At 30.0% G+C, this 25,160-nt stretch overlaps 1 protein-coding gene across 2 annotated transcripts in view; it reads right to left on the bottom strand.

Annotated features, from left to right (window-relative positions):
- Positions 1 to 25,160, bottom strand: part of LOC107454073 (partitioning defective 3 homolog) — a 68,012-nt gene that overhangs the window by 25,060 nt on the left and 17,792 nt on the right. The window contains exons 1-5 of one of the 2 annotated variants that reach the window (XM_043040270.2): positions 20,962 to 21,188; positions 5,438 to 5,542; positions 2,215 to 2,383; positions 1,076 to 1,224; positions 573 to 740 (exon numbers count right to left, since the gene is read on the bottom strand). In XM_043040270.2, the coding sequence (XP_042896204.1) occupies positions 573 to 740; positions 1,076 to 1,224; positions 2,215 to 2,383; positions 5,438 to 5,542; positions 20,962 to 21,036 (666 nt within the window). In that variant the 5' untranslated portion in view covers positions 21,037 to 21,188. Of the gene's footprint in view, positions 1 to 572; positions 741 to 1,075; positions 1,225 to 2,214; positions 2,384 to 5,437; positions 5,543 to 20,961; positions 21,189 to 25,160 lie in introns of those variants that run through there. The other variant, XM_043040269.2, reaches the window with a different exon arrangement.

Here is a 25,160-nt window from a genome sequence, read left to right as displayed (position 1 = left end):
CCGTAAGATAATCTTGACTACAAAATTGTAATAATTACAGACAAATCATAATAGTTTGCACTTCTGATTTAATAACCATGTTTCTTATTATTTGAAAAAAAAATATCATTACAAACAGCAGTGCAAAGAAAGTTCTCATGTAAAAACAAGATATTTCTCAGAAAAAAAAAGTACAGTACTCATACAATTTAAGAAAGCAAAATATTAAATAACTAAACGTTTTAAGGAAATATGACGCCTGGTGGCTAAGTGGTAGAGCTTCGCGCCACAAGTCCTAGGTTCGATCCTCGGGACGGGCAAGGTTGACTCAGCCTTTCATCTTTTCAGTGGGTCGATAAATGAGTACCAGGCATGCTTGGGAACTAAACACTGGGGTTCCGCAGATCACCTAATCGGAACATCTGATCCTGCACTCCAGAGCGCAAGGTCAAGAAAACTGAGATGGGCACATTAGGCCTTGGCCCTCAATGGGCTGTTGCGATACTCAGTTTAGTTTAAGGAAATATAAGTAGAAAAAGGTTTTTGTATTAAGAAACTGAATTTTAATTAAAGAAGAAACAAAAAGGAAGTACCTTCATTAACTGCCTGTCAGCTGCCTCCACCCAACGGTGTGTTTCTGAATTGTTTCCCAGGATGGAGAGCCTGCCAGAGCTCCTCGAGAAAGAAAGAGAAGACATTTTGGAATCTCCATTTAGATCGAGGCTTTCGAGAGGAGAGACACTCTCATCAACACCGTTCTCCTAAAAATATTTAATTCAAAATAGTCAAAATATTTAATTCAAAATATAAAAAAACATAGGTGTGTAATAACTACAAATATGCAAACATTAAAAAAAAAAAATTTCAATAATGTATGGTCTAATAAGTGTGCAGAACTTTAGATTAGATTAAATAAAAAATGAAATAAAATTTACTTATAGCAGAGTTTCCACCTAAATTTCTAGGAACTTAATTTTTTTCCATACAATCAGGTTAAAACTTCTATTAACAGTTTTAAAAAAAAGAATATTTGTTTTCAGTATATATTTCTAAAATCCCCAATAAGGTTTTGAAAAAACAAAGCAATAAATCATACATTTGCATCATGTTGATGTTCTGGAGGATTAATGACTACTGCTGTTGACCACCTCTTGTTATTGGGATCTGTAGAGGAGGAGGAGATAGGAGGGAAGAGACAGTTGAGGGCAGGCTCACTACCCCTTCTTACTTGCAGGGGTGTTATACCTGAATGAAAAAAACAACAACATTAATATTAATAATATAATTGATATTTTTCAAATGAGTTTTCAAAGTTTCATACAATTTCAAATTATGTAGAGCTGAGCTTTATCATATGATGCCTTATTAGGGCATTACTTTTGTTCTTTTTTTATATTTTTAACTTGTTTTCATCCATCAGTGTATATAGTTTGATATACCTATATTAGTCTGGGTAGAGAATATCTAATCTTTTTCCAAAAATTATTTTACAGCAATAATCATCTAATATTTTCCTATAACTATGACAACCGTCCCTTCTTTTATAATTGTATTTTATATGAGGCCATTTTTAATTTATTTTAAGTTGTTATTTTTAAACTAGTATACTTTATTAACATTTTGTTACAATTTCACTTCATCATAACTGTTATCAAGAACAATTTTAAATATAGGGAGTGAACAGAATAAGATATGAAAGGAAATAAATCAATGAATTAGTGAATAGATGTATTAACAATGAGTCAACAATAAATAGCTATTAATTTGTTTATGGGTGATTATCAAGTCACGAGTCATTGCAGGGCAATTTAGTGAATGGTCAAATCAATGAATAAGTTTATAAATCCCTGAAAATGTTTAGAAATTGTTTTACAGCAGACAACAACAACAATCTCTAATTGCTTAAAATAATTATTAACAAAATGGCCACATATTGAAAACAAAATACAATAATAATTTCTATCAAAAATAAAATGGCAAAAGCAATTGATTTGAAGTCAATATAACTATTTGCAACTGTTTGATTAACATAAAATAATTCATATTATTAAATTTAAGTCCATAAGTGTGAGATTACACAAAATGCATCATGTGCAGCTGCTAATGTGCCCCTTAAATGCAAACCAATTTCCTTCAAAATGGAATTACTTCAAGAACTTTTCCAAATTTGTAGTTTCATAAATTCAATTCCCCCTAGAAAAAGTCTTATCATGAATAAAAATGGGAAATACAAACCAGGCAAATGATCTTCAATGGTGTCTACATTGTTATTGCTGCAGAGCGATCCCACTTCTACACTAAAGAGATCTGGACTACCCGTATACACAGAGCTCGTACTCGTCACATCCCCCCCACAGCTATACTGTGGGATGGGGGAATAATTTTCATCAAACACTGCAATGATCTGGAAAAAAAAATTCTATAAATTCTAATATGCCTTCATTTATTTAGCAAAAACAAGTAACTATATGCACAGCGAGCAGAGACTGAAAAAAGTTATGAATCTGTGATGGAAAAAAAAGCAGATTTCTTATATGAGCAGTGTTTTTATAACAGTGCAAGAAGCTTGCCTAATGTATAAATTGATTTCGAAATGCGCAAAACTCTTACATTTAAATAAAAATTTGGTATTTCTCCTTTATGAATTTTGACTGCCGTAATATTAAAAAAAAAAAAAGGCATTTTAAAAACCAAGTAGAAATTTGTAGCATGTAATAAATGGAAGGGTAGCAGCCACTTAAACAGAACAAAAAAAAAGTGATTTTTGCAATTGTTTCCAACAAAAAAAGTAACCACATTAACACATTAAGGTGAATAAGAAAGGGGAAAAAATACACTTTTCATTAAGAAATGACACTTTCTTATAGTAACACTAAAAGAAATGAAAGAGAGTTACCATTAAGTAAAGAGATCTTTAAGCTTTGCACATAAAAATAACCCAAGTTTCTGCACCTTAATTCATTTTTGTAAAATGTTTTTAACCATGAAACAGATGGTTTGATTAGATTTGATGATTGTGGTTCAATTGTGTGAAAAATTGGTGTTCAGTCAACTTTGTCTATTTTGGCAAATATATGAGGTATGATATTAAAAAAACGATTAGTAAAGTTATAGTTTTCAAAAATATATACAAGGCTTATTCCAGGTGAAATCGTCATAGATTTTTAAACTTTTTGGTCTAAAATGTCATATTTTTAATATTTAAAAAAAAAAAAAAAAAAAAAAAAAAAAAAAAAAAAAAAAAAAANTATAAAAAAGTGTCTTGTTTTCAGTCATTAAAAAAAATAAAAAGTAGTTTTAGCCTAAAATAATACAAGATTTTTTTATGGCGTTGAAATAAATTTTCTCTAAGGATGTGACTATACCTATACTTCTTTTTTCAGGGTTATAACTGATTCAGTGGATTCATGCAAAATTTTGCATTAGAGGAAGTTAATTCATACAAAAATAAATAAATTATATAAATGAAAAATAAATAAATAGTCAGTTCGACAGAAGTCAGTTCGACCAAACGGCAATGATGGTAGAGCATTAGACAATTTTTCAGTGCTGAAAAAATTACTTTTTTGCGAAAAAAAAAAGATGATTTTTGATTTTTCTAACAAAAGTGATCAATAGCCATACCTCAATGAAAAGGAGGGCTTTTAATGACCAGCTGCAAGCACCGTAAATAAATAAAAAACGATCACCAAAACCACGTGAATTAAATATAAAATGTTCCTAAATTAAGTGAGCGAAAAAATTATACTACTACGCGATTCGAAATTCCCATATAGAAACAGCATTATGATTCAAAGGGAACAAAGGAATTTTAAAAACAAGTGGAAATCTGTAGCGATTTGTGACGAAAAAGCTATACAAATATTACGGTGATTTGCGATTAGATTTTCGCGAATATAGTATTCAATAAGTGATTACTTAAATTTGTGTGTATTTATACTAGGGTTTCAAAGATATCGGCATATTAAAAACCTTACGGAAATCCGTAACAATATTCACTTCAAGAAGCGATTGGAAAATCATCTGGATTAAAAGATGAAACCGTCACAAATCAGGTCGTGTCAAACGTGTCATAATAACGTAGCATAAAAATATTGCGATTCTAAAACTATTCCAGAATAACTTTTTACCTATTAAACAGATGAGGGATTGAGTTTTGTTAATTAATCAGTGCAGACTAAACGATGTTAAGTTGCTATAATTTCAGACACAATAGCATACTTCCACTGAATAAACATATAGTGCGGCTCTCAGGAGAACTCCTCCAGACATCAGTCAAGCGTTGCGGCGGGTACCATGGTTACGAGGGAAAGTCAATTCGAATAGGGGTGTGGGGCGAATAGTTTGTCTTGAATCTTTGCATAGATCAGTGTGAGAAAGTGACTCGACACCCCCATTAGAAGTGTGCTCTCACTTGTTACCATAGCAGCAGACAGCCCCAGACTTTTATTCAGGAGGAGTTCTCCTCAAAGCCGCAGTATAACCCCCCTACCCCGGAGGACGAATTTGGATTTTTGATATTCTGAATGTGGAAGGGAGGTAATAACAATCTAGAAAATACAGCTATCGAAAGTTTGACCCCTTAACATTAATTTCACTTACTGCGTATTGGAAATGTCACCAGAACTATTTAAGGAAACCAAAATTTTTTGCTTATAATTGTGAAGTTTGCCTTTTCTAAGATAATACGCCACGCAAACAGGACATAGCTTCTAAACTGTTTATCATTTGAATGTTTATGTTTCCCTCTAAGTAAGGTGATCTGCGAAGCTAGGAAAGTGGTTCAACCGGTCTTTGCTTTGTGTAAGTTTAAGTTCGTACGCTTCAGAACCGGTTTTTGTTTATATTCAGAGCAAAAAAAAAGAAGAAAAAGACTTTTACACTTTATGATAAGTTAACATTTAACTTAGCTATGCCACAAAACGAAAATTTGACTAGTTGCCAATTAATTACACGTAATAATTACTTAAACTATACAATTATAAATGACGAAAATCATAGTTTGCTCGAAAATCATAGTTTGTACGAAATTGGTTATAGTTTCTGAGCAAAAATGCTTCGTAAAGTTAAATTTTGTAGTATATCAATTATAGTTCAAAATTTAGCAAAAACTTATGTACCTTTAACTTCAAATTTTCTCTTTTTATCAATATTAAATTAAGAAACAAATTTTATTTAAAATTATTTATTTTTCCGCATGGAATTATCTTAAGACAAACGAGTTTTATATTACTATGTTTTACTACTGTTTTATATAACTATTATAACGAATAAAATGTATTTGTTTCGCTGAAACAGAAAAAGAAATTAATATTAAGAGGGCCGAACTTTCTATTAACTAAACTAGTGGGACTATATTTACCCAGAAATTTCATCAACTCCCTTATATTGTTAATGTTAAAAGTCTTAAAAAAAAAAAAAAATTTTCTTTGAGTTTTGCAGGAGCCTTAAGGATTACCTGTTCCCTGTCGTCGGCCACATCATTGAGCTGATCGTCAGGATAGAGGATTCCGTCATCTCGAGAACTCTTCAGATTGTGAATGGTTACGACAGACGACTGAGACTGAAAAAAAGAAGAAGGGGAAAATTAATATCAATTCAAAAAGCTTCCCCCCTTTGTAAAACAATGCAGACACATGCAAAAGAAACAACAAACTAAGAGAAGGTTCTCGATTTTAGACCTCATTATCATCAACGTTTCTCCATTGAATAGGTAGAACAAGTTTCCATTCTCTAAAAGTAATCAACCAAAGATAACGATAAATTACAGTCTATTTCATCTTTTTTTTAAATCTTTTATCTTATTGGAAGAGTAAGTGACGAGAGAGTAACTTCTACACTCATAGGCAGACAGCGGTTCCGATAAATCTTTAACAGAAACTTCAAATGGAAGTTTTTTAGTTACAATTCGCTCATACTGACATTTCTGGGAGTTTTTATACAAATAAATTATAACAAAAAGTATCGGTTCATTTTAAATGTTTCCACAAACGAACACTATTTGAAATTGCACGATACTTCAACATAATATTTCTGGTTTAAGTTCCCCCCATCAAATGATCTCACTGTACAGAATCGTTTAACCAAATAGAAAATTTATTTTACTCTTTATAAACAACTAAAAGCAAGCATTTTATATTTACGTAAGCTCTTTCAATAACCCGAGGGAAGCAATATTGCGTTTAATCTATCATTAAAAAGGTCTACGAAAAAGATAGGATAAACCAACATAAATAACAATGGAACGTATTTTTTTAGGTTTTTTATTGTATAAGATTTTTAAAACAGATTTTAGATACTTTTGTATCGTTGATTTCCGTATCTTCGTGTGCCTTTGAATAGATCATTATGGGCTCCTAGCCTCGAACGACGACTTGCAATTTAAACACTGACACCCTCCCTTACAAGTTTGTCGCAACATTTATGTGATTCCCTGTTATGTAAAACGTTTTTAAACTAGTACATTCGACAAAAAATGGACTACAAATAAAAATTTAAAAAAATAATCTGTAGCTTTAGGAGCATAATTAATTTCACTTTTAAAATCACGACACTCGAGTTAAGCATTTGCATTGAATGCAACAAAAAATCTGTTCCCCGGTGTCAGTCTTCGGATGTTCAGAGAATGGTCACAAAGTATTACTTAAACAATAGGAGGAGAGTGTTTCAATTGAATTGTAAAGGCAATAAATCTATCGATGAGGACATTTCAATGTTAGGAGCGAGAAAGGAAACCATAAGTTTGTTTTGACTAGGATGTGTGTGTTTCACATTCATTATGATGAGGGTTGTCAGAAATAGTATTTTCTACACAGATGTCCCATTATAAAACACTTTGTTTAGCGTTCTTTCGTAGCACAAATGTTTCATGACAAAGATTTTTTTTCTTCTTTCAGGAACAAGATAGTTCTGCCTGTAATTGTATATTAATAATATAAATATTTGTATCTGAAGGCAATGCTTCTTTAAAACTATAAAATAATAGGTTTATTTTAATATTGAACGTGTTAGTTTGACCAAACATCTAAATGTAGAAAGAGGGAGGGCTGAAACAGCAACATTAAAATAAATGGTTTTGAAGATCATGTTTTAAGATTGAGTATTGTCAGAATTTTCATAACAATGTTTTCTTTGTGGAAAATCTTATGTTCAGTAACTACTTTTTACAGCTGCACAAGTAAATGGGGAATAAAAACTGTATCAAATGCTCACTACAATTTGCAAATAAACACAAAATTAATCAAATTATATAACTTTGTACAAAATAACTCAATACATGAGTTTGCAGTTTAAAAATTGGTTTGCTATTTTCTACTTTCAGTGAGTCGGTTTCAATATTTTTGCTGCAATTTTGTGATTATCATCTTACATTTAGCGTTAAATTGCTCAGAATAAAAGAAGTAAAACAAATTTTTTTCTCAAAAAAATCGAGCCAGTAAAACGTATGATTTTATTAATAAACTATAGGAAAATGAAACGTTCATATTTAAGCACAACTGAAAAGAAACAACAAAAAAAAAATAATTAAGAAAATACAAAAAAATTTCATCTCATCTCGGATGTCTTCTTGGCTTAAACAAACAAAAGAACAAGAAATAAATTATGAAGGAAGAAAAAAAATTGTCTGTTATATATATATATATTGTTGATATTTGTAAGCGGACTTTTAAATTTATCTTCATAGGATTATTTATAAATAAGGAAAAGGCACGTGAAGAGGAGTGAAAGAACATAATGATTTAAATTCTGTAGATATTCCTGTTTAAAGTTGTGCATTTGTCCTTGATTATTACTAAAATTTGTCTGAATAATGAAAACTCCCCCCCCCCTAATAATCTCTAATACAAAATTAACCATTATTAAATCTGATCCGACTGATTCAACCAGAGGACTCATTCCAAAAAAATGCAGATCAAAGCGTCTAGAATAAGACGTCTAAGAATAAGAAGGTACTAGGTTAAGTCAAGAAGAGGTTGAAGCTAGATGGTTGAGTTTATTATTCGCCAAAGCTAGATTGTGAGTACTGCCAACCTTAATGTGAGCCTTTCCTCAAACATGAGACGGAATAAAATTACCTTATGTAAATACAAAGGAATGCGAGACTGGAAGTATTTACCTCCGGTGACTTCTTGGCTTAAACGAAAAGAACCAGAAATAAAAAAATGAAGGAACAAAAAAAAAACCAAAATAGTCAGTTAAATTTTTAATTAAAAAAAAAATTCTCTAGTAAAGAGGAGCGAATCTGATCCGATTCAACTAGGGGGCTCATTCCCCCCAAAAAATGTAGATCAAAGCAGACGTTGCTTCCCAAACAGTTACTACTCTTTGCTATTACAAAATCAGGTCTAAGAATAAGAAGGTACTTTGAGTCACTCGCCAGAGCTTGATTGTGCGTACTGTCGATTTTACTGGATATTTCCACAAACACGTGACAGAATAAATTGCCTTATGTAGTTACAAAGGACTGTGAGATTGGAAGTGAATCGAATTTCAGTTCGTTTATGGCTGTTAATAAAAATGTTTGTGTCTTAACCTACTTAGTTTAATTAGCGTTACAGGTATCATTACATCATGATAGCTAACAAATAATACTGCATGGTGTCACTGTGGTGTTGGTACCATGCCGGACGACTCTTAGTGCTTCAAGTTTCGTACGTTTACCACAGGTACTGGATGGCAAAGAGCCAGAAATTCTGCTAGCGATATGTATGTCAGCAAAAGGTCCAGCTGCTATATATTACATTTGAATTAAAAACAGTAGCACAGAAAAAGGATTTATCATTGATTAAACTCAAGTTTCACAACTATTTTTCGCCTGTTTGGAACGAGACGTATACGCGTTATTTGTTTTTTAGTTGTCTACAAGGTAAGCACGAAACTTTTTTATTCTTATTTTACTAAGCTGAAATCCAAAATTGGTGATTGTAATTTTGAAACTTTGCAAGACAACTTATTGCCTGATCAAATTGTTAGAGGAATTTGCTCTGATAAGATTAAGGAAAGATTGCTAGCCGAAAGCGAACTAACATTAAATAAAGCTATCAATATTCGTAGGGCTAGTGAACAAGCTACTAATCAATTGAAATATAGGGATATTGGTGACAGTTTAGAAAAGGATCAAATTGCTGCTAAATTTAAGTTGGATACAGGGGCCGCGATGGATGTGGTCACGAAATCAATATCGCCAGCTTATCTATCGAATCAATATCGCTTGCTAATCTATCGAAATCAATATCGCTATGAGACAGCCCCAGAATTTCAGTTTGGAGGAGTTCTCCTCAAAGCCGCACTATACCTTCCCTTTCTGTGAAGCTGTCTGTTCCCTCTACTAGTTCAAAACCTGAGTCGCAGTCTTCGAAGAGAATTTCCATGATGCCTGCTTCACATGCTTTTCTTATGAAAATGCATTCTAGCCGAATTGTCCGCCCATCTGATTCCTTTAAACCCCTCTTATAGATTGAACTGGTGAATCTTTTATATGTGTTTCATTATGAACATGATTATTTCCCATACTTTTTATTAAATTTTATTTTTAATACTTTCACGCCATTTACTGAAGTCCAAGATCAATCGGATCTTGGATTTCAAGAACAGACTCCAAAATCATTTACCAGAAAAGGTTTACATATTAAGAAGTGACGTGGTCAAGGCTATTATGGCGGTATGTTCATACTCTGGAATATGAAAAAGAATTCGAGAAATTTCTCCTTGTGCTTATTTTGTCCACGGTGCTTCACATAATTTAAATTTGGTTGTGAAAGACGCAGTGCAATTAAACAGGATTGTAACAAACTTTTTTGATACAGTACAAAGTATCTATGAAAATTTTGGTAATAATATAATAGGATGGAAAGATCTCTAGGCACTAACAAAAGAAAATGAAAAACACTCAAATCTTTAAAACCAACCCGTTGGGCAGGAAGGTATGAAGCAGTGTATGCTTTAAAAGAAAGATATACGGATATCCTTGAATCTTAAAGTGAAATTATTCTATGCAGCAATAAGTCTGCTGAAAGGAATGAAAGAGGGAGAAAGGAAAAAAAGGGTAATATTTCATCAAAACAGATAACAGTAACACGTATTATTTTTTAAAAAACTATTTTCTTTATTTTTTTTTTAAATTTTACGGTAACATTTTTTTAGAGCATAATGATGAAATTTTATTTGATGTGTTCGTAACAGAGCAAATGTTTATGATCCCAAAAGAGGGTTTCTTAAAAATAAACGTGTGAACTTTTCAGATTCGTTTAGTGCATCAAGCTGAGTAAACAATTTAATACGAAACATTTCCGGTGTATAAAGCTTTTTCTCCATAATATTCGATAAAAATATGCCGTTAACAGAAAAAAGAAATAAAATGTTACAAAACAAATGTTAACGAAAACTTGATCTTAAGAAAAGTGTCATCTTTAGTTTATGGATGCCACAAACACAAGTTTCATACATTTGAATTGCCATGTTTCTTTATTAGTTTAAATCAATACTTAAGGACAATCTAATCGAACGTCATCACGACGCTTTACTGCATCTTACACCATTTTGTTTATTTCTAAATGGTTATAGCAAAGAGGAGTAGGGAAAGAGTTGGCTTTGAAAACGCATGTTAGTTTCAAAGGAAAAAATAAATAAAAAAATTACTTTTAAAGATGTTACCATCTAGTGAAAATTATGAGGCATAAAAGTTACTTGTTTTCCCTTTGGAGTGTAGAAAATAAAATTTACTTTTGATGTAGCTCATGCGTCATTAAAAGAATTTTTACTTTTTTTTAATTGAGAGAAACGGAACAAAATATTAAAATTTTTTTGATTTTCCCGAATAAGAAATAGTAAAATAATTCCCTTATGATGAAGAGAAAAGAAGTTAGTCTTAAATCTTTAAACCAAATTTAACTACTTAAAAACTTAGCTGTAACTATTTATTATATTAATAAATAATGGGAGTTTCATCTGACATTCAGACAAGGTTCTGCTTAATCTTCCACAGAGATTTTTTAATTCCTCACTTAAAAAATAAAACCATAATTAGCAAGCAGCAGGATTGAATAAATTGGAAGAGATATAAAAAACTAGCATAACTTCTTTTTGAGAAAAACTATATTTAATTCATAGTAATAATTGTTACTAGATTTTTTACCCAAGTATAAGAAAGAGATTTCATTTGAAATATAATTTTGTTCTTACCTTATATACCGGTGTATAACCTCCTATTTTAGATTATGCGATAACAAAATTCTGGTATATAAGTCAACCCTTAAAAAAATCTAACATGAAAGTTTCTTAACTAAGAAACATAAAAAAATATTTCCTATGGATACATTTGCCCTAAAATATAGTACTATGAAGCGCCCCCTCAAATAAAGATGCATTAGCAATAGCAGAATTTCGAATCCTTTGGTAGGGGGAAGACGACTCAGCTGATGAGGATGAAGTAGAACTGTAGGACGCAAACGATATTGAATTCGACACAGATGATTTTCAGGAATCTTAAAATTTGTAGCCTTATCGTTTGTTTTAAAAGTTTTTATTGCGTTATATTTCTTGAAATACTGTAAAATAAATTACCTTAATCATAACTTTCTTTTCTAGTCGTAATTTAAAGAATAGTTCAAAAAAAAAAAAAAAAAAAAAAAAAAAAAAAAAAAAAAAAAAAAAAAAAAAAANCGATGAGAGAAAATGCAAAATTAACTGCTTAACAAATTAAAAATAGTTTTAGAATTGGGTAAACTGATACAGAGTTATTCATATCTATCTTATTGTTTATAATGCATCGATATTGCACGATCGATCAACAAATGTCAGACGTTATTGCCGGTTCGGTGGTATTAGATTTCTTGATTTACTTCAACTTTTGGGTGTTTGAAAAGTCGTCTTATACAACGTCGTATATAAAATAATAAATAAATTCTAAAATATCTTTAAGTTTACATATTAACTCTTGTAAGTATCACTGCTAAATAAATTAACGGTATAAAAAGAAAGATTACATCATATATTGTATGTGTGTTTAGAATTAAAAATTATTTTTAGTTTGATACATACATGTAAATTGCTCGCAAAATTGAAATAATTTTAAATATAAAGCACTGAATCAATTTCAGTTATTCTATTATTAACTTTAAAAAATAGTTAAAATTAGCTAAATAATTAATGTTTCTAGTCGTTACAAATTAATATTTTTCTTCAATTGATTAGGACAGACCGAGAAACGATGGGAAACTTCAGAAACACAAAGGGAGATAACTTTTTAGCGTTATTCTTGATGAAGCAGTGGACTTGTTACATGAAAACTTTTTTTAAAAGTTTATTTACAAAGATTTTTGAGAAATTTCCTAGCCTGAATTTTGAAAGCACAAATAATGCGCATTTTTAGTGCTTTATTTTCACCACTTGAACACATTTTTATTCACAAAAATTCCCTCGCTCAATTTATTGTCATTGCAAAAGGTTAATCTAATTAAAAATTGTCTTTGCTTCAATTTTGAGAGCACATAAAATGAAGTTTTTCCTTTCATGACTGTTCTTTAAAGTTCGGGTAATAAGGTCAGTTTTTTGACCAGCATTTTGTTGCCAAAGGGAAAAAAATAAATTTCATCGCTTTTGTGTCTACGTTTATGCATCGTAGATGATGATTCTAACAACTGTTTATGAGTTAGATATTTTGCCATCTAACCAAACGGTGATATAATTTAGTTCCAGGGAAGGAACAACCGAGTTTTGGAGCAGAGCTTTTGATCCAAGGTTGGAAAAAAAAACAAACTTTAATTTAAACTGGGTTCTGCTGGTTTAGTTAAAACAAAAGGTAAAATATTTTTTATTCCAGATTAAATCCGCATTAAAAAAAGAATTTAATTTTTAACTATAAATTTATAAACTATTTAAAAATAACCACTTTTGCTAAATAAATATGATAGAATGTTAAAAAAGGATAACTTGATTATGCTTATACATTACAACAAAACTTCACAACTCCATTTAACAACCAAATAAAAATTTAGTATCTAATTGTAGCATTCGTAATGCATGTAGAGGAATTCTTATTTCTTTGTCAGATAAAAATGTCATTCTTCAGCGTTATTTAAAGGTTATCAGTACACATTAGTTTACTTCATAATATTTTTTCGCATATTTTTTTTCTTCAGTTGTATCAATACAAATTTTAAGGAGGTATTTAAGGTAATACATTTTTACTATTAAAAATATATTTGAATGAAGAAAAGGTAGAAAAAAGTCAAAGCTGTTTACATGAGTAAGGTTATGTTATGCTTAGTAACAATGATTTAATGCTAAATAAAGAATAAAATGCTTTTTGTCACACACACATATATATATATATGCTAAAAAAACTAATACTGTGAAAGTTTCAGCTAAAAAAATATTTAGGCCTAAGTTTTAAAAAAAATCGTAATTTTTCTCTCTCTCCCTAAAAAAAAAAAAAAAAAAAAAAAAAAAAAAAAAAAAAAGACGTTTTACACTATAAAATCTCAACGAATAGCTGTAGTAATTTTTTTTTGGACATTTCCTTATAATTTTTGAAATTCCGATATTTTTATACGTTAGCGAATTTTATATTTGAGATATTTTTTGATACACTCGATTTCATTGTAAATCCAGGTGGCTTGCCTACCGTTTTTGCAAGCCATTTCCAAGTGATTTCATAAATTCCATCATTAGTTTAATACGTTATGACGACGAGAATTTTCGGGTTTGAGAAACGACTATTTGTTAACGATTTATTCGAAAATGACTTTTTGACAAGTTTAGTTCCATCGCAATTCTATGTTGTTTTACAATCGTTTTTCGGCCGCCAATTACTCTAAATTCTTATATTTTAAACATCATATTATTACAACAAGCATATTTCAGATTTTAGGCTATACTTCTTACAACTTATGAATCACATTCAAGGAATGTCCAATATTTACTAATAATTTACTGGTGTCTGGTGATATATTATAATATTGGTGAGGGTCAGCGAGCAGGGTAAGATGCTTATACTCATTAAAAATAATAAGTATTGGTACTTTATTCTTAAAAATTAAAAAAAAAAAAAAAATGAAGCCTCTTTAGAATCATAATCTATTTTAAACTTTCATTATTTGTGCTCGGAACAGTTTTTAAATGGCGTAAACTTTAATGAATGATCCATTTAAATATGAAGTTTTTCTCATAAGGGAATCTAAAGAGAGAGAGAGAACCAGACATCGACCTTGATAAGAAGATGAAAGAAAGAAGGCCAGAGCAAATCTAATTTTATTAAAAGAGGTTATTATCTCTTCTTATGCACGATTATTATACAGTTCCTGAATCGATCGCCAATACCAGATGGATGAACTTAGGTTGAACAATGAATGAGAAGAACACATCTTCGAGAGAGAGAGAGATCCCACACGGAATGTCGAATGCTTTTAAAGAACGTTTACGAACAATGAAAAGAGAGGATCCTTGAAAGCTGCAGTCATGGTTTTAAGAAAATCCCGGTAACGCCCGCCCCGCATGTCTAACGTTATGACCTTAAAAAGCAATAATGCAATCCGTAAATGGGATTTACATTTTTAACACCGTCATTCAGGAGCACTTCATTAAGAATATGTTAATAAGACCAAAAGAATTTTATTTTTTTCTTGAGATGATTGAAAAGCGCATACTTCTAAAACGAGTCTATTTGAGTAAGTGTAAACTTTCATATTTGACGATTATTTTTTAAATTGGGACAATGATACAATTTTATTCTAGCCGCGCTCTTAGTTTTAGAAATAATTTTTAAAAAAGCTGAACGTAGTCGTCAAAATCTTCGGAAGATCATATGTCGGAAATTATATTTCTTCGGAAGAGAATATATCTTCTAATGCAAATTTTCCCAAAGTGTGGTACGCGTACCCCCAGGGGTACGGGAACCGTTTAGCGGGGGAACGCGTTCTTATGCAAAATATTTTGCAACAAACAAAAATTTTTATTTAAAAACAAAGCTGGCCATGAAAATTTCAATTACTTATTTCTCTATTGGTTATTTTTTGCAGAGTTATAGTTATAATAATTAGTGGTGTCAACAGCCAGTTGCGATTTTTAACTTTTGTGAAATTCTTTTATAGTAAAAAATACATTCATTTTTTTTTATTAGTGGTACACAGCGTTAGGAAAAATTTAGAAAGGTACACAAAAATCATAAGTTTGGGAAACACTGTTCTAATGCAACGGTTCCCAAATGGTGGTCCGCGAAACCCCTAGGGTTCCGAAGAAGGTTTATAGGAGTTCCTAAAGTTAGGGATTTTTTTAAAACTATGTTTTTTGAAACCTGTAATTAAATTTATATCCAATTAATAATCTGCTATTATTTAATATTTTTGTTATTTTTATGAAATTATTTAATTAAAATGCGTGTGAAGAAATTTTTTTAAAACATGTATTTTACTAACAACAATACAATAAATTAATTATGAAAAAGATAGTCATGCATGAAAAATTCAATTAGTATTTAAAATCGAATAAAAAAATACCTATATTTAACAGAGAATAAGCATATTTATTTATTATAAGCATATTTCTTCTTTTTTCGTTTCGATATTAATGTAAACCATATTTCAGCTCATTCATTTTCAGTTAATGCAAATTGCAAACATTATATTAAGAGCTTGACTAGATACGCGCTGTGAATGCAACTGCCTGACATAAAATCCAATCTTAATCTAATATTGATAAAACGACATAATGAAAAATTTCATTCTTCACTCATTCACTAAAAATTTTCAAAATAATTAATAAAATTTATATCATTACATATTTTTAAAATAATTAATAGTCTTTCGTTAACTAATATTTTCACAATTGCTAATAACATTTATTCTTTTTGTCTCGGGGTTCCACCAAAAAAAGTTCGATCACATAGGGTCCCATAGTCTAAAAAAAAATAAGAGCCGCTGAGTTAATGAATAGCAAGCAGTGGCGTGGTTGGTAAATACGCTTAATTTAACCTTAAAATAAATAATAGTATACTCATGAAAATAGGTAAAAAAAATTTTTCTTTCCAATGTAAAAATTTTTAGCTCGATTCCAAGAAAAGGATCACTTTACATGCAGTTACTAGAAGACATATTAATGAACTTATATCTTATCAATTGAACGTTTAACTTAAACTTCGATAGTTAATACATAATGAATGTTAATAATAATAATAAAAAAGTTCACAACGAAACAACATCGCAGATAAAAAAGAAAAATCTTATTTACCTTTACACTAACAGTTAAATCTAATGTTTTTACGCACGAAAATAAAGCATGAATGTACGAAATAGAATAAAGCTATTACATGACATAAAAGTCATTCTAAAAATATATGCAAACAAACACAATGGAAGGACGATAAAAAAAACTTTAATAGATATATCTTAGATTTTCCTTTTAAAATTTTTAATTATTTCGAAACAAGACTAGTTTCTGATATTCCTTTCTTTCAACAGAAAAAAAATAAAACAATGAAAATATTGTTCAAATACTCAGTTTAAATTTCAGTTGATTCACGCATGACTTAAAAAGCTGTCGATCCCATCCATAAAGCTTTGGGAGTGATTGCGCAGTTTTAAGAAAGCGCCTACGCGTCCTGCCATTTTACGCTGCAGTTGTTGAGTTTGTTGCCTTGAGAGAATAAAAAAAGATGAAATTTAAAAAATTCTGAACTAAAAAAATATCACGTCTTTATACTCTTGTATAATCTTAAGCTTCTCGGTGAGTTAGCGTTTTCATAACTACGAAAATAATCACAAAACTCGAACGGTTTTTATGAATCGAGATACCATAATGTCTTTGAATGAAAATCATTGTAAGAAAAAAAGCGCCAACACACATATTTACAAAATGTACAGGTAGTAAGCCTTTAAATTGGAGAAACCACTTAGAAGTGTTCTAAAATTCAAACATTAAAAAAAAAGCAGATATAAATAAAAATTTATTTTTAATTCTTTTTTAGATCGTTGGATTTCTTTCAGTATTTTGGTTAAATGCATGTAAAATCCCTTTTTGAGAGACTCTAAATTTCCTGTCAGTGTCAAAACAATAAATTTTGTAAACTAGTATGTTGATTCATGTATGGAATGGAAAGTTTAACAGCACAAGAGCTCTTCAAAGATAGCCTGTGTCACTAAGAGGAACAAAAATTAATAAAGAGATTTTGCATAGCATTGTTACATGCCTCCTGCTAACGCTATTTAAGCTTTTGCAGTGCGAATTTCCCTAAAGTCATCAAGAAGAAGAAAATGCGTTACAATTGAAGTAAGACAAACTTTATGCAAAACTTCTCTATTATCTGGTGAAACTGTTTTTTATTCTTTCCTACAATGTTATCAATTCAGATATCATAGGATCCACAATTCATCTTTTTATCTCTTTTCCTAGATAACACACATACATTCCTGGTAACGTCAATAAATGAGTCTATTTCATAGGTCGCCAGATTTATTATAACTTGCTTTGGGGGGAAAAATAAATTCCAAAATAAAAAAGAATGTAGGATTTTTCCCCCCTTCATTTTATTTGTAGTTTAACTCTTGGAAACTTACAGACTAAGAAAATAAAACTTCGCATTTTGTTTAATAACTGAAGAACATTAAGGATTATGTTTAAATGACTGAAAAATTATTTATGTCTCGTACTGATCATTGAAATATAACTGATTTATTAATTTAATGATCGCAATTTAATGGCAATTGATAGCAAGCAGGGCCATAGCCTCTAATATTTTAAAAAACTGTGCATAAAAGTTCGGTTAATAAAAGTTAGTCCAGTCCATCCATAGGACATTTTTCTACCCTTAAACTTTAATTTTTTTGTTGGAAAGGGGAAACACTTAGAATTGAGCGATCGAGTTGAGTAGTCAGTATTTCAAATATTTATACTCACTTAAAATTTTCACATTATTTTTGGAGAATATTATTACCTTTACCAAGTACTCATTTCAAATATAGTCGTTATAGCGTATCTGCGGGCCCAGAAATAATTCCAATATAAACAGCGGTTCACTATATCCTATGTCTTTGAAAAATTACTTTTAAATATGTGACAATAATTTTGTCAGAAATAGTGATTACGACTGTACATTATTAATAAATTAGCCGATTAAATAGGTTATTTTTCATATTTAATGGAATAAATCAGTTATTTTCGATTGATTCCATCAATATCAGCTTTTCGGCAATAAGTAAAGAATTCATTATTTTTTGGTCCTCATTTTCTGAAGAAAAAAATATATAAGACATTGAATGCCGATTTTCTTACGATATAAAAGTTGCTGAAATTTCTTGCCGTTTAATATTTTTTTCGATTTATGTAGTTTAAAAGCGAAGAGCATGTAAGTGTAAGATTTGACAATTTGTAAAGATATGCCGTCATTTGCAATCGCGACTCCTACGAATTTAAATTAAGAGAAATTATTAAAAAAATAAAGAAATATTAAACGAAATTATAGTCTATTATAAACAAACTTGTACCCATTGAACTGTAAGTGTATAAAACAGCGTTAGTTAAATGGGAGTTTAGAAGGTAGCCTTTAAAATTTTCACTACTACCGAGTGTTCATAATAGCGGGATTCGACTGTATTTCATTTCATTTTTTTGTTTTTATGAGATAAAGGCGTTCCATTTAAAATGACAATTGATATTGCAGTTAAAAAGATAAACTATTGAAATAGTGCATAAATAACTCACACGTATTATCTAAAGAAGATTCTTTAAGATAATAATCTGAAACTAGGAAGCTCATACAAATGATTTGGATATCTTTTCAAATGAGTTAAAATTGTTCTGGGAATGTATGCATTTTTTCCAACAGTTCAGTCAAACATAGGCTCAATGAATTCATTTTGAAGTCATAATTTAAATAATTATCGAACTTAAGTCATTATTTGTTCACTAATTCTAAATAATTTACATTCAGTTCAGCAAATTTGTTTGCATTTTAAACAATAGTACCTAACTTTAATGTAGCCGGCGTCGAACAAATACAGTATACTCTCGATAACTCGAAAACCTTGTTAAGTCAAAAATATATTTTTCCTCCTTGGCATTATATATTTACCTAATGTTAATTTAATATAATGAATAAACTAAGAAAAGGATAAGCATTTATAAAGAATTTCAAAAGCATTTCTCATTGAAAAAAAAACTAATTTCAAAAATAAAATAATTACGTTTCTCAGATTACTATTATTTAAACAATATTCTGTTTTGAAAACCAGAATTCAGCTTATTTTATTCAGCGAAAGTACACACCGTACAAATACTTATTCTTCATATAAAATATTTTGTAAATAATTAACACTCCTTAATAGTTGACACCTCCTCTGCTACACCATGAGGAAAGACTTACTATTTTGATAATAAATGCTGACGTGAAATATACACAATTTGAGGAATAATATTTAGAGTTGGGGTGAAAAGAATTAAAATTTAAAACCGTAATATTTGAATAAAAACTGTTTCTACAAGTGCTGCTAGGGATGGACAAAAAAGTAAATATATAAAAGTTATTTTAAAAAAAAGTTAAAATCTTTTTTTAGTCATTTTAACACATTACTTAGCAATAAGGATATATTCACAAAGTGATTTTCCTGCAGCAGTTATGCGTGTATAAAAGGATACTAAAATAGTGGTCGGAAATAAGCGCCTTTTTTAATTTTTCCCCATTACATGTCCTACAAAAAAGGCAATAGAGGAGAACGATAAGACTGAAAAATAAAACAAAATGTGTTGTATGCACGAGAAACAGGGAGGGGCAAAGTTACTATTTAAGACTTATGCAGCTTTATATAGGAATATTTCTAGATGACATTCATTTCATCCCCGATACATGTAAACAAAATAATAAAAGAAAATCGACGAAATATCTCCATTTGTTTATGAAAAATAGCTTTCAGAAATTTGAGTGGATGTAGTATTATTTAATATTTTCAACCACTATTAACGAAGAAAATAGGGCCTTATATTTAAATGGCAAGATTGGGATATTATTTGTCTCACAGCAAGGATAATTTTAGAGTTCACACCAGTAATAAAAATTTAGTGGTCTAATAGGATCACATAGGTTCAGTCATTTAGTGGTCGAAAAACAATGTGGCAGACAAAATTGAGGGGGGAAAAAATCGAATTTTACAACTACATAATTCGTGTAATGCTACACATCAAAAATTATTAATTGCCATCTATAACACTTAAAAACCAATTAGGTTATTTATCCCATAATGATAGTATTTAATGAAATAAAGTGTAAAAAAAAGTTAAATTTAGTATTCGTAAATAGATTCTACATAGAGATTAAAAAGCTGAGACCAAATAAAATAAATGAATGAGGAAAACAGAGAAAGTAAGAACAAACAAAGTATCGCATTAAAAATAAATTATCTAAAATTATAAAATTTTAAATTAAGTCAATTCTAAAAGAGCAAAAAATATTTTATTGATGAAAAATTATGCTGTCAGTACATGAATGCAACGCATAACACACATGTAAATTTGAAATTTCAAGATATAATTTAAAAATTTTCGTAGCAGACACTTTCAGTTCAATTCATTATAATGAAGCCGGATTAGAATTCCATACCAATTAAATTGAACAATAAAATTAGTACAGCAATAATTTTAATGCATAGAATTCAATGCAAAAAACTATTTTTTAGTACTATTTTGTAAATTCCCAAACAAATTTCAAGGTGAGAAATCTATCGCCCATGCGTATGATTTTAGCGACATTTGTCGCCTTACTGGCGTGAACCCTAGTAATATTAATAAGAAATCGAACCTGATGTTGACATAATGTATCCTCAAAAATATATTTTTGTTCTAACATTGACCTCAATAAAAGGTCACAACTGCCATCAAAAATTGCAAAGGAGGGAAGAACGTTTTTTTTGTGCATATTTACGGGAAAGTAAGGTAAATGTATGCGAATACAACGCCCTCCTTCGAAAGTGAATAACACGTATATAGATAGACACTTACCCGGGACTTCAGTTGCGCTTTTCGGAAGCTGTACTTGCCCGCGTGTCCAAGTATCCGTCCCAAAGTATCGGACATGTCATGTTCAATTCATCGCGCAGATCACTTGTGGAGAAATGCGCAATCGGGAAATGAAGTTCTTCTCTATTTACTACTAAAAAATAAAAGAAGAGCGAGGCGAGGAAAAATATCGCCAACAGAGAGCAGGTTTTTCTCTCTCCTACAAGGACGGAATGTATGTCTCGGGTCACTCAGGAGAGAAAAATGAGATAATTAAATAATTAAGGAAATGCGTTCCATTCGGGAACATTATTTTTCTCACTCCAATGAAGAAATCGCTTCAGATTTTAGATTTATCGGATAGGTACAAAATGTTTTGCTCAGTAACTGCTGTTTCATGCTATAATGAATGATTTTAAAAGAAAAAATAAAATTTATTGCCTATGCCAACGGCCCAAAGCAAGGACATTTTTATTGAAAAATATTTCGATCTTAAGAACATTTCCCGAGATGCATTAACTTTCGGATGCTTTTTACTTACACTGTAAAAAAATGACTGAACACTAAAAAGAAAAATTCTTTAACCCTTTCTGCAGTAAGAAATACATATAACTGCAAAAAATTTAAACATGCTTATAAAATGTGAAAATTGCTGTTGATAGTAGTAAATTTCTTGACTTTTTATTAAATATTTCAATTCGTTTCAAAAAGTAAAAGAATAAAAAAAATTTTTGGATTTGTTCACATGCATTTTAATAAATAAATGCAAGCCGATAAATGGAATGTGAATTTTTTTTATTTTTTATTAATTGGCACAACAGCAGGATTCGGCTATGCACAGTCAAACAACGCATCCAATATACACAATTAAACGGTGCTAGAAAATAAGCCTGAAGAATAAAAAAAACCAAAGAGGAAAAAAAAATTAGAGCCTAGAACACTTCGGGGTCGTAAAATATATAACTCCATAAAATGTACATTTTATAGAGTACGGCAATTGAAAATTCTCGTCTCCTAGACAGAGTCTTTCACTCAGTATCAACTTTTTGTAAAAATTATTCAGATTTTCAGAGATTAATGTTTTAATTTTGGTGTATTTTTTGATTTTTAGAGAATTTTCTGACAGATTTCGAAACACTAAATCGGCAGCAGATCAAAGATTGTCCTCATTTAGTTCCCTAAAAAAGATACATAATGTGTGGTAAGACCATCAGCGGCTATGTTTCTGGCTCTTGAGACGTGACTCTTATTAAAATAGAATTTAATAACAATCCCCTGAATGGTGATGAGAAATAAGGTAATCATCATCAGTGATGAAACATAAGTTGGCAAATCTATCAAGCATTCAGAGCAACGTTCCCGAGAAGGCAACAGAGTGTGGATTCGAGAGGGCAGACAAATTGGAGCGGTTAGTTCAAAATACAGAAAATAACTTATCAGATTATTATGTAATATTACACTATTCAATAAATTTATTCACATAAGATTGGTTGATGATATGCTTATGGAGGAAAAAATGTTTCAATGTTCACCCATTTAAAAGAAGTAGTAAAAGTTAGCCTAGAAATTTGTAAGCGCTCAACACTAAGGTTATGATCCTCAAATCTGAGGTTATTATAACTGCTGAGAATATAAGTAGCTGTCATTCAAGACACTGACAGATTATGAACATTTAAATTTTAGAAGGTCTTCCCTTTCCTTACGTAAAAGATTTTTTTTTTAAAGAGAAAGTATAGAGGAGAGCTTTTTATTTTTATTTTGGGGCAATAACAATTTTTAAGAACTTAATTGTAACATTATTTTCATTCCTAATGATAACCTTAACCAATATATGACATCATAGCAAAATTTAGTCTTAATGAGATTGACTGAAAAAACATTCATAAAGAAAAGTGATTATTGAAAAGAAGGACAGAGTTCAGACATTTTTAAATCTATTTATTTCCAGTAAAGGGATTCTACTTGTCAGTGGAAGAGAACAGAAACATCCTATCCAACTTCCATCAAAAACTAAACTTACAGAACTTATTATGAAAAATGCACACTCTGGTATTTCAAACACACTTACGAGAGAAATTATGCATTCCGAAAGGTAGGTACTTAAGTCAATACTAGGAAGATGCACCATATTCAACGTTCGATCAGGAAGTGAAAATATGGCTCCAAAAGACATGATAGAACAATCGTCTCTTTTTTCAGTTACTGGCTTGGATTTTGCTTGATCCTTTATTTGTGAAGGATACTATGCAAACAGCAAATTTTACATCATGTTATGTACCCACACAGTAACACAAGCGATACACTTGGAAATAGTTTCCAGTTTAACAACCGAAGCATTTTCACTTGCTTTTGATCCCTTTATATCAACAAGAGGACTCTAAACTGTTGTTTATTCAGACAATGCTCAGACATTCAAATGAGCAAAATTAGAATTGGAAAAATTATTGACTATTTTGAACAGTTCTGAAGTAGAATAGTTTTATTCCTCAAAGGGGTGAAGATTCATCTGTTGAAAGAGCACCCTGGTTGGGTGGATTTTACGAGTGATGATAGCTCGTTCAATGAAAATCTTTCATAGGAGATTGCTGAAGAAATCATTTTTGACGAGTGAAGAACTAGAAACAGCTCTGTGTAAAATGGAAGCTGCAATCGACTGGAAACTTATTACTTATGTGACTACACACTCGCTAGAGATTTTTCCTCCAACACCATCCTAATTGGAAGACTGTTAATAAGTTTACCGCCAGTCAAATTATCTAGTATTGACTGTATGATGGAAAAGAACAAAAAATTTTAATTAAAAAATGTAAATATCCAGACTTAAACGAATTTTGGAGAAATGGGAAATCTTAAATTTAAGATTTCCTATTTATCTATCTTAATTTTAAAAGCGGTCAATCATGTGAATCTGGATAAAAGTAATAGCAGTTTCAAGGTAAATGACATTGTCTTAACTTATGATGATAAACTTCCAAGAAGCATGTGAAAATTCAGAAATATTGTGGAAATATCCCAAGGACGTGATAACACATTAAGAGCTTGAAAATTGAAACGTCAATAATCATCACAAACGTCCTATAAATTAATTATGTAATTTAGAAGTGGACAATTAATTTTATTTGAAGTTAAATATTGCAATCATTATTTGAACACTCTATTTGAACTTTATATATACATTTATTATTATTTGAACATTTTACTTTGTAATACTGCTTAAGATAAACATTTATCTAATTTACAATTAAAATTTATTCGAGGATATTATTTGAAATTTTTTTTTTACTTAAGCAAAAAAAATAAATTCACATATATTTGTTTCTTGTTTGAATACATGTCTGTTTAATAGGAATATAATTTTCATAAGAAAGGGTTTGTTTACTAAAAATTATTTAATTATTATCCATGATAATTTAATTAAACTACTTGATATTTTATTAATTTAAATTTCAAAAACTTCATTTTTTAAGAACTGGTAAGTAGTTCTAATGTTTATAAAACATATTTTATGAATTAGATTAATATTATCGAATTATAATCTTTATAATATTAAGTGTTATTCCTAAAGTATAAATTTGAAATTTCATAATATTTTTTAAAAAAAATTGTTACTTCACTTTGAGAAATACAACTTCGATTAAAATTTGGAAATGTTTAATTTGTAATGAACTGAAAGCTCACCGGGGGAAGTGTTAATATTATTTCTCACGGAAGGCGTTATGCGCAATGTAATTAATATTCAGATTCCATCCAGTCACTCTAAAGCAGGGGTCGCCAAACTTTTTTGATCATCGACCCCTACATAATTTTTCGAAATCTCCATCGACCCCCATAAAAGTAATTTTCTGTTAATTAAAATAAAACTCTATTAGATACTGTGTTTGTACATTTATTTTATGATTTTAAGCATTTATTAAAGTAATAGTACATTGTGTAACAAGAGTTTTATGAAAAATAAATTAATGTTGAAGTTTAAATACCTTAATATTTATTAAATAATAAGTAAGTATAAATAAGTAGAAATAATAAGTAAAGTAACTACAGATTTATTGCTTCTTAATTAATGAGATGGGTGTGCCTGGTGCTTTTTTTTTTTTGCAAGGTTCGCTATATTGGATTAAAAATTTATCAATTTTAATCCCCTCAAAACTCCACAATTAATTTATTTCCGTACTTAGTAAATATTGAATTTACGTGACTGAAAC

The sequence above is a fragment of the Parasteatoda tepidariorum genome, chromosome 1, assembly GCF_043381705.1.
Source record: "Parasteatoda tepidariorum isolate YZ-2023 chromosome 1, CAS_Ptep_4.0, whole genome shotgun sequence".
Lineage (NCBI taxonomy): Eukaryota > Metazoa > Arthropoda > Arachnida > Araneae > Theridiidae > Parasteatoda > Parasteatoda tepidariorum.
The sequence above is the reverse complement of the archived record's forward strand: the minus strand, read 5'-3'. Positions and strand labels throughout refer to the sequence as shown.